This window comes from Convolutriloba macropyga, chromosome 12 (assembly GCF_964194025.1).
Source record: "Convolutriloba macropyga chromosome 12, txConMacr16.3, whole genome shotgun sequence".
Classification (NCBI taxonomy): domain Eukaryota; kingdom Metazoa; phylum Xenacoelomorpha; order Acoela; family Convolutidae; genus Convolutriloba; species Convolutriloba macropyga.
This window is the reverse complement of record NC_134479.1, coordinates 10247889-10259413: the sequence shown is the minus strand read 5'-3', so window position 1 is coordinate 10259413 and position 11525 is coordinate 10247889. Positions and strand designations below refer to the sequence as shown.

The window sequence follows — 11525 nt, the reverse complement described above, 5'->3', positions numbered from 1 at the left end:
AATGTCTCTGGAAGTGCAAGTTTCAGAACAAGATAGAAACTGCTTGAGGTTTATATAGTGTCCAAGGACTAACCAAACTGGAATATCAGCGTCACATGTTTGTGGCTAAGAGTTCTCAATCTTGCGCAAACCATGCCCTCAAGCAATTAAGACTAGACGACGAAGAAGAGTATCCAATTGAAGCGAAGGCAATACAAAAAATTTCCGCCGTGTACGATTTCATTGAATAGTAATAAACCCAGAAGAAGCAATTGAAATCTTCAATCATCTACATTGTGATCTCTCACAACGTGGTTTTGAACTGAAGAAATGGATTAGCATTAACGATTATGATTCTAAAGTAATCGCCGAGGACTTGAAGTCAATCAGCACTACAAGACAAGTCAAATTGGAGCCTAATACAAAGGGTTCTTCAGTGCTTGGACTACAGTGGACGGTTAATGATGGTAGTCTTTAAGTGTGCAAGGAAATTGAAGCACCTATTACTCAAAGGAAGATTCTGTCACTGGTATCTTCGTTAATCGACCCGATCGGATTGTTTGCTCCGTTGAGTGTTAACATCAGACGATTTCTGTGAAAGCGTTGAATTTATGTAAGATCTACAATAAATTCAACGCAAAATTTTGTGAAATCCATGCTAAATCCAATGCATAATTATGTAAAATCTACGCTAAATTTAACGCAAAATTTTGTTGAATGTTTGCTAAAAAACGGAAAAATATGTAAAATTCGCTGTGAATGCGTTGAATTCATTTGAAATTTACGCTAAATTCAACGCAAATTAGGAAAGATCTATGCTAAATTCAACAAAAATTATGTATGACCTACGCTAAATTCAACGCAAAATTATGTATAACCTACGCTAAATTCAACGCGAAAATTTATTAAGATCTACGCTAATTTCAACGCAAAATTATGTAAGATTAACGCTAAAATCAACGTAAAATTATGTAAGATCTACGCTTAAATTAGCGCAAAGTTATCTAAGATCTATGCTAAATTCAACGAAAAATTATGTATGACCTACGCTATATTCAACGCAAAAATTTGTAAGGTCTACGCTAATTTTAACACAAAGATCGACGCTAATTTTAACACAAAGAACGCTAATTTTATATCGACGCTTGACCGCAGGTCCTACATAAATTCAACGCATTCACTGCCAATCTCTGATAAATTTGAGTTTTTTGTTGCGTTGACACCCGGGTTGGTCTGGTTTTAATTTTCTGTTTTCTTCTAATCTTTTTCCCAGGATCGTACCAAAATGGTTAAAAGTTTGGAAATTGTATGCTCAGATGTCTTCTCAGTGGGAGACCGTCCATATCTAGGAAATTCAAGCGTGTGGCCTCATTTGAGACACTTTTCTACTTAGAAGAAATCGCCCTCCAAGGGTCGATTCGTTATAGACCCTTATACTTGATTTTTTTTACCATCAATTGTATTATTCTTTTCATTCTTTTCATCATTCTTTTCATATTAAAAACATGAACCATTCAGAGCTCTTTATTTAGTTCAAAACATAACTAATTAGTTAAATGAAGCAGCTAATTCTGTCTTTGAGACTTATGAGGCGTAATTTTTCAGAAACCACTTTAGTGCAGTAACAGCAGTATTATTTTCAAAAGTCCACCAATAAGTATAAAATCAAAAACACATGAATAATTTGTTTTTGTTCACGATTGCAACCAAAAGAATACGTGAGAACAAAAACTGTGGACTAGACAAGTTATTTGTTAAAAATACGTGGTTAAGTCTGTTCAACAATTTATGGATCGTGCAAAATTTTATCAAAAGCAGATAAACATAGATAAACTTAATTGTTCCATTATAACTGTCCAACGACATGAACTGTAAAAAAGAAAAAAACAAAGAATCTCACGAGCGCTATTCTGTTCAATTCGGCTCTTCGGTTAGATTGTGTGTACTGAATTTAGCCAATAGTAGCACTTGGAACTAATCATGATGAATGATCTAGCTTATAAAAATCAAAAACAGGCACTATTTTTCATTTTCGAAAATAGTACTGTGAAGAAAAACTATTCAAAGACTGCTGAGTTTGCAAAAACTTTTTTCCAAAGAAAGGTTAGTAGATCCTTCTAGTCTCTTCCTTTTTAATAATAATTTCAATAAAATTAATTTTTATCTCACTCTCTTACCAATCTTTAGAAGAAAAGTCTCCAACTTTTTCCAATTGTCCATATCAGATGGTTATCTTGTACAATTCAGGAAAATGGGGCAACAAATATTAATCTTATGAGATTCCGCTCGTAATGAATGTCAATAGATGAATTGCCATCCCAAAAGATATGAATTAATTCAGATTTTCTATTGTATGATTGCTATAAAATTGTTTCATTGCAGCTACACCCACTTTCTACTAATTTTTAATGTGGTTCAGTGTTTTTGATTCCAATATAAAATTGCCTGGAAACAGCTGAGAGAAGTTCAAGAAAGACGTTGAAGGAAGAAAACCTTGTCCAAAATGAAACTTTTATTACAATTTTTAATGCTACCCGGACTTGAGTATTTCCGCGCCGAACTCGCATATTCCAAGAGTAAGAGTAATTTGGTTCTGAAGCATTGCATCTTAAAGCGCAGTTTTTCTTCTATGCTTATATTGACGTCATAGAGTTCACCCAGGGAAAATATAACCAGCATAGTCTTAACATTACTCATGCACCGAAGTTAAGTCTGAGTAGCATAATGTCTTACATGCTTACAACTATTTCTCAACTTTTGCTTACAACTGTTAATTACTATAGTAGTAAGCACGCTCTTTATTCTTAAGCTAGGCTGTAAGTAGTCAACACAAAGCCAATTTAGCTTGGTGGTTAAAACTTGCCACGCATATTAAATGTTACATGTAACCACGCCAATGTTCAAATGGCATAAAAAGCAAAACATGTTTGCGGGAGTTAGTCTGAACGCTATTTTTCATGCAGTAAATTTTACTCAACAATCAAGACAAGCCTGTGTAAATTGTGACATCAACAGAGTTCTGGCTATCCACAAATAACAGATTGTCTCTAGACTGATTCAGCGCTGATTTGCTTTGCCACGAACATCCGGGTTGCCAACAGAGCACGGAAATAATTTTGTTTTGACAAAGGTAGTGGCAAAAAGACACAAAAAGCGACGTGTATAGTAAAGAAAGTTTTGAGTACACAAAACATTCATTGTTCAAAATTTATTTGACAGATTTTTAATTTTTTTTGCAGACCTAAATTCATTGTACAAATTTTATTTGACAGATTTTTAAATTTTTTTGCAGCTAAGTAAATTTACTTAAAGCCTCATAAAAACGTTATATTTACAAAAATATAAAAGTTCTCTAATATATCATGTTTTTTTCTTAAAAATTTTTGTTTTGAAATTTTGTCATGCATTACGAAAAATGCGAGTAATCAATTTGAGATCATTGTCATCGGGCAAACATTATTTGTAATTAACTAAGTAGTCAAAAACTGATTGTGAGAAATTTTTTCAGCAGATATTTAACAAGGCGATTTATTATGTATACTATCTTTAAACATTTCTGAATTGTCTAATAAATAAGGCTTCAGAAGTTGCCTGAGATCTGTTATGACGGCAAAAAATATACTGTCAGTCAAATAGGGCATAAAAATGTCAGAAATTTTTCTTTCACAGTAGTGCCATTTGTTCTATTTAAGTGGAATCGATTTTTGTTGCTTTTATTTTACGATGAATTCAAGAGAGACTTAAAGTGGATCTTAAGAAAGTCCAATTTGGAATTATGTTCTCGAAATAGGGATGTTGTTTCTTTTATAAGGGGTTTTCTGTGAGTAGATATAGTGTGTTTTTTCAATTTTTTTTTGGCTTAAACTTTCTGATTGACCATCGATTGATCTACTCTTGACATGCTATCGTTAAAATATTGTTTTAACATTGTGTTAAATTTCTGCTATACTATTTTTTAGTTTAAAATATGTTCAGCATAGGTACCGGTCACATTTCTCAGTTTAACAATCGATCAAATGGGTTTCCCTTTAAAAATTTTTTATTTTTTGACCACCATTACTATGTTTTTGTCAAAATTTACTAAGATTACTTCTGATTTTCCTTTTCAAAATAATAAATACATTATGATGTGGATAACTATAGTCAAAAGAAAAATAATATACAACCTAAAAATAATTTGTTCAGCAAAATACACCTTTGCGTTTCCTGTGGACATCACAGACAACTGTTTAAATAAACATAAAATTGTTCCTCCAGCTTAGTAATTAAACTTTATCATGAGCCGCTGCATTAATGTAACCCAATGAGGGGATAGATCGATGAAAGTTAAGGTTCTACAGAAAAAAAGGATAGAAGAAGTGAAAAGCGCTTAGTTTATTTTTTGTCATTTTGTCCAGCATTAATTAATGAGACTCACAATATATTTCAAGAAACATGATGGGAGAAATTAATAAGTGCTCCAATTATCATTCAATTTCATTAATGAAATTGAATGATAATTGGAGCACTTATTAATTTCTCCCATCATGTTTCTTGAAATTTATCTCACATTCTTAGAATACATTTCAAAAGTTTGCATTCTTGCATTTTTTAGATCCAAATCAAAATGATGCTTCGACAAATTGTTGTGATTCTTGTGATCGTGGCGGTCATTCGAGCCGATGTGTCGTGGATGCGGCGACAATTCGGGGGGAAAAGAGTAGACACTGATCTATATGAGCGAGCAAGATATCCGGAACCCGTATTCGAACGGGAAGATAAGAGGAACGACCCGGAATGCAAAGATAGTACGGATTGCCCCGAGAACGAGTGGTGCCTTGACTATGAATATAAATGTGTGAAGTTATAATCATAAACTTTCTACAACTGTAACATTTGAACTCGATTTACTGTTTTTATATGCTGAGAAACAATTCTAGAGAACTTTGATAATGTACATAGCTAAAAACTATGATATAATTTCAGCTATCGAAATAAAATGGTATAAAAGTCAGTATATGCAGAATGCTTATAATTTAACATGTAAATAATACTTGTATGTATATAGTATGTATGTAATTTTATGAATTGAAAATTTTTGTAATCAATTGTTCATATCAAAAAATATGAGATCTGGACCTAATGGCAATTCAATTTCACTACTGGAAAAGTCTAATTGCATGGCTAGCCTTTAGTTCAATTATTGATTGAGAGCTATGATGATGTCACTTTTTACAGTTGACAGTCTTCGGTGGTCGGAAAATAGTTCCGAAAACACAAAAAGTAGCCGCAAATGAATTAATATACACAAATAAACCACTTGAATGCCTTGCTTAGAAGAGTTTTTTTTATCAAATTAGTATCATTCCCCAATAGTGACAACACTTGAGGCGTTACCCCAGTCTGAAAAAATTTTAATTCAGAACTTAATGTAAATTATATGATCAGAATATATGTGATCAACATAATTTTGGAAAAAATTATTCGTGTACAATAGTCAATGAGTATCAGACTTTCAGAGGGAATCAGCACTGATTCAGAAGGCTTTCAGAATAGAATGAATAATACCGATTCAGAGTTTGTTCATTCCGAATTTAGCTCTGTTAGTTTATTATTTGTCACTGTGTGTTATGAAGAAATCATCATTGTAAACGATGGCTTTATCCTCATATCTGAAATTCAGTTGAATTATACGGTGCTATCTCGCCCACAAGGGTTGCGATATGTATATATCTACAAGTCCAAAGTTTAAGGTTCCAATTGTAAATGAAAAGACCTGATTAGCTCTTAGTAGAAAAACTGTGGAATAGCTTGTACGTGAAAATATCTCTGATTGAAAATTCAAAGCACAAAAAAGTTGTCCCGGTTATTATTGAGTACATTTTATAATGGAAAGTTATGTTGTAAATTTTGCAACGAATTTTTAAGTACTCCAAATGCTGGACAAAAATTCAGTTATAGCGCCAGATATATAGCTGTGGTGACAGAAAAGTACAAAACAAGTTAGTAACCAAAAATATTGTTAGATAAGCAGAAGCTTCTCTTTTTCATTATTTGAGTTTCAATTAAACTTTTTTTTGCAAGATGAGCGTTCTCCTTTTATCCCAGTGAAACGAAACTTGATAGCCACGACAGGAAGCATGATAAAACGTGCAAAATATTGCCAAGATCTCGCCATGCTACTTGGCAAGAAAACACCAAGATATGCACAAACTTGTATGATATTTGCATGGCTATCAAGAAATAAGGTCTTGGCAAGATTTTCAAGAAAGACTAACCACGAAATTGCAAGATATACCAAGTTGTAAAAAGTAAAAAGCAAATTCAAACAAGATTTAGCATGAATTCATATGATTAAGCACGGTATATCAAGATTTACCAAGAATTATCAAGAATTATCCAGAATTGTCTGAAAATTCAGCTCCCGTTAGTTTATTAACCAACAATTGAGCCTACTTTTCCCAGCATAGTTAAATTTTCAAGTGGGTGCTAGCTCGCTAGGTACATAGTACACACTTTATAAAGGACAGCCATCGGGAACACCCCCACTAAGGTCCCATAATAGACATCACTTCTTTTATAACAAAAATGGTCGTCCTGAATACATTGCGAACGCAGCCAAGACCGTTTAACAGTCAGATATCAACTTATTTTTCTCTAGACTTCTAAAAAAAGTAGAATCGAGCTCGAAATTTTTGAAAAAAAAAAAAACGATTTTCTCTTGAAAGTTAAAACTTTTTTTTGTAATTTTCACGTTCCGATAAAACTTTTTAACAATTTGCTATTGCTACCAGTGGTACAGTCCAGTGAGTATAAAAATCCCGGAAAAAATAAAAAAAAAATCTTACATCTAAAACATCTCGAAAAAATGTAGACTTTTTTAGCTCAGATCTTGTTTGCGCCTATGACAATGATTTTTTTCTCAAATCATATTTGCGTTTTTGGGTCAAATTCTTGTTACTTTGAATCATCGCATTGTCTAGTCATACTTGCATATCGTTACAAAGTGGAGACCTTAACGAGATGTTAATTCTCACTACTTCGAATCATAGCTAATTTTTTGTCTGATTGTCAGGTCATGGCCGATTTTTCTCTGGATTCCCGGTTCATATTTCCACAACCTCACTCCAGGTTGCTTAGAAACAAAAATTTCTATCTGTCAAGAATTATCCAGATCTTATCAAGTTACGCAAAGAAAATTTTTTTGACATGTCTTGATAGGATCTTGGTAAGATCTTATCAAGAAAGTGTTCCAAGAAATGTTTGCCTATCAAGATTATTCAAATTTTGCAAAAGTTTTCAAGATATTGCAAGACATGGCAAGGTGTATTAGGTTTCGTTTCACTGGGATAGCAAACATTCAACTGTTCTTAATTAAAATTTGTAATTTTCCAGAAGAACAATATTTTCGCAAAAAATGAGCTATCAGTTATCAAGTACTTAATGTGTCATTTGATTTCAAAAAGTCTGCATCTTGAGACCTTGTTGGCGTTGAACTTAATAAAAACAGTATATTATGTCTTCAAAGAAGGGATTTGAATCTGAAGATTGTTCACGAATATCTACTCTCTCTTGTTTTTAATTCGAAGCATTTGTTATATATTGCGAGTGAACTTTCCACCTTGTAATATTTTCCCAAAATAAGGGTAAATTGCAAGAACATAACAAGATCTTGCTAGATAGGCTTCTGAATTGGACTGCGGTATCTTTCAAGATTCTTGCAATGAAAGTTTATCTTGAAGAATTTTGCAAGACAACAGTTTATCTAGAAAGGATAGTGGAAATTTCAATAAAGAAGGTTATTTTGAAGATTCTGGAGAATTTGCTTCGGTCAGTTCCAGTGTAGCTGGTTTATATTCAATGAACTACAATGACAAATATTTCTGAATTTTTCGTGAATTATTCCTGAACATTCAGCATCAACAGATATAGTTCGACTTCAAAACAGTAACCGATTTTGGATTCTACACAATCAATGTCCCCACTGAGTCAAAATTCGATTCTCTTACTCTTTGGAGTAAGTGCAAAAAGATCACATTTATAGAAGGCTTCATGAACACCACTGTTAAAAAATGATTTCCATGGTCACATGTTGCCCAAAAACCGGTGAGCACATATTGTATTTTCATCTTGGTAAGCTTTCTGTAAATGACATATCAACATGTAGTTTGCATCTATGTTCTCAGACTTCCTGAAAATAAACACTGTGACTGATGACAAAGTAAGTCGCACTTTTCTATAAAAGTATATCCAAAGCTGAATTGAAAGCGCGCCATTTTTTCTTGATTGTACTTCCCGGACCTTGCTCACAGTGAGTTTCAGCGCTGTACCATCGACTTTCAATTGTAACCAGTACTGTACCAGACAAATAGCAGTATAAATACTTTTGCCTGTTTGCCCAGAGTCGATTAAGAAACATCCCAGTCTGCTCTTCTTCTTCACAGTCTCATTTACATTCTTGGTCAACACTGCACAGAATGTTTCACATTTCTCTCATCATCAGACTGTACATACAAAGAACATAGCAAGTTTTGAAAATTTCGAATAACTGACATCATGCTTAAAACTTTTAATTTGGCGATACCCTCAAAAGCTATTCTAGCTCCAACTATACGACATATTGGTGCATTTACATCTTTGCAGTGGAGTCGGAGGCGGAGGCGGAGGTCGGAAGCGGAGGTCGGAGGCGAAAATCGGAGGCGGAGGTAGGAGGTCGGAGGCGGAGGTCGGAGGCGGAGGTCGGAGGCGGAGGTCGGAGGCGGAGGTCGGAGTCGGAGGTCGGAGGCGGAGGTCGGAGGCGGAAGTCAGAGGCGGAGGTCGATGTGCGAGTCAGAAAGTTGTGGTGTTGTAGTGCTTGTGGCCGCGGTCGGAGGTGGAGGTCGGAGGTCGGACGCGGAGGTCGGAAGCGGAGGTCGGAGGCGGAGGTCGGAGTCGGAGGTGGAGGTCGATGTGCGAGTCAGAAAATTGTGGTGTAGTAGTACTTGTGGCGGCAGTCGGAGGCGGAGGCGGAGGCGGGGGCGGATGTCGATGTGCGAGTCAGAAAGTTGTGGTGTTGTAGTGCTTGTGGCCGCGGTCGGAGGTGGAGGTCGGAGGTCGGACGCGGAGGTCGGAGGTGGAGGTCGGAGGCGGAGGTCGGAGGCGGAGGTCGGAGTCGGAGGTGGAGGTCGATGTGCGAGTCAGAAAGTTGTGGTGTAGTAGTACTTGTGGCGGCGGTCGGAGGCGGAGGCGGAGGCGGATGTTGATGTGCAAGTCAGGATTAATAATATCAAAATAAGTTGTGGTGTAGTAGTAGAAGTAGTAGTGCAAGCATAGGGCTTCGCCCGTGGGTTATCAGTCGCAGTGTTTATGAGTCTGTTTCTTCCGTTTATCTTTTTCCACTGTCTGAGTAGTAGACTCAATGGTCTTCATATGTTGTGCATTTCAGATTTGATTTATGCTTTGTTTTTTTCTCTTGTTTTCCTTTCTTCACTTGTTTACAATGGCCATCAATGATATAGTGTTTGTGTTTGAATTTGAGCAGTCGATCATTAGAACGGAGGAAACATTATTACTTGGAATCATTCACCCTGAAACTGAGTTGTGCCATGTTACTGTAAGCATAAGAACGGTGAAGCCAGTGGAAAAGGTTAACAGAAAGAGAAGGGCGTTGAGTACGGGAGGAGGTTCAGTGTCTAAGATGAAATTTTTCGTCTGCAAATATTGTGACTATCAGTCAAATGCCGAGTATATGACGGACCGCCACTTGGCACGAGTACATGAGAAGAGCGTGGAGCCACAAATTTGTAGTTTTTGTCCATTCAGTGGTTTGTACTGCTTCAATATGAAACGCCAAGTAATTAGATCCCATCCGAACAGAGAAACAGTAATGTCGGATTCGTCCAGTTGCAACTTGAGGAGATCAAAGAGGAACAGCAGAGTAATTGAATTGTCGGATTCGTCATGTTTGTCAAATTAGCCTTCATTGTTTATAGTTTGTCTGTTACCTTGTTTATTGTTACTTCCTACTTTTTTTTTACTTTATTTGTGTTACTTTCTTACTAACACTACTAGTTTTTGCTAAGTAGTTGCCAACTATTTATGCTTATTTATGCTTGCAGTTTCATATGTTGAGCCAATTCACACTGGTTACATTGATCGTGGAAAAGTAAAGAAGCCCATTTGGATTTCATTCTCATTTGGATTTCGTTCTCACATTCTCATTCTCATTTACTCTACCTCAGTTGTTAATCTACGAAAAAAAGATCAAAAACTTTCTTATAAACAAGACGTTCAATATTATTTCTAGGTGCTCTTACTTTTAGGAGAATTAGGTCTTCTTTTCTCTCTCTCTACTCATTCACCAGACGGAGTTATAGTTACTCTGTGGTTACTCGATGGTTTAGTTACTCCACCTCAGTTGTTTCATGCACTACCTTGCTTGTTACTCTGCCGTTGCAGGTGCCCTCTCATTCGCAATAACGTTGTTAACCCACGAGCACAAGATATCATTTTCTGGTCATTGAGGGCGGTGTCATTTATTGGAATCTACTACAGTGTGCAAATCGAAGCAGTTGGATTCACTAACATGATTCTACTGATTCATTCCCTGCAGTTGGATCAAAATTCCTGGATTTACTTACATTAGGATGAAATGGTACGTTCGCTACCCTCCAAAGAGGAAACTGTTGACGTTAGAGGAGTACGAGTTACAAGGGTATGTAGAGACTGCAAGAGCACTGCAGGAGCTGAGAGAGTATTGTCTTAGGGCAGAATCACAGCCATGGAGACTCGTCAAGACACTAGCCAATCCTGAGAGAATGGCGTCATTTGTGGAGGGACATTCACACGTGACTGTAATTGGAAGTTCGATGCATGATGAACTCCTTGTTAGCGCAAGTTGTTTCATTTAGACAACAGAAGACTGACAAAACGTTGCATGGTATTGTGGTTTTGTGAAATTACATGGCATTGTGAAATTACATGGTATTGTGAAATTAGAATTGTTGAAATGAATTACATGGTATTGTGAAATTAGATTACATGGGATTGTGAAATTGTGAAATTACGTGGTATTGTGAAATCACAATGGTATTGTGAAACATGGTATTGTTGAAATGAATTTAATGTAGTGATGGCTATTTTGTTATTAGCTGTTTGATTAACTGCAATCCATTTTTTTGCAAACTAATTCAATTAGTTTCTTCTGTTTTGTTGCATCTGAGTTATACAGTTATACTCATGGCCATTTTTGCTCATGAAACATCAAAAAACAACTTTTTTTTGAAAAAGTTCAAAAAAATAATTTAAAATTCGTATCAATTTTATGATTAACTATATAATTATAGCAAAATTTCCCTCCTGGTTTACTCAAAAACTGCCGAGACTTGATTAAACGGTGACGAACTTTGAGTGAAGATCAGGTGCCAATGGCAACGTTTTTATTAATTTTTTTTCGTTTCGAATTTTTTGTTTGTGTGCTTGTTTGTGTGCGTAAGAGCGTGTTTGTGTTTTGTGTGAACATTGTGCTATGTAAGTGGTATGTGTACACAAGAGAAGAGAGAGAGAGAGAGAGAGAGAGAGAGAGGAGA

At 35.7% G+C, this 11525-nt stretch overlaps 1 protein-coding gene across 1 annotated transcript; it reads left to right on the top strand.

The window, feature by feature from the left end:
* The first annotated feature begins 1842 nt into the window (after positions 1 to 1842).
* Positions 1843 to 5062, top strand: LOC142350788 (uncharacterized). Its single transcript, XM_075402745.1, has 2 exons — positions 1843 to 2082; positions 4574 to 5062. Exons 1-2 carry the CDS (start codon positions 1960 to 1962, stop codon positions 4826 to 4828), a joined length of 378 nt encoding a protein of 125 aa, XP_075258860.1. The 5' UTR covers positions 1843 to 1959; the 3' UTR covers positions 4829 to 5062.
* The last annotated feature ends 6463 nt before the right edge of the window (positions 5063 to 11525 follow it).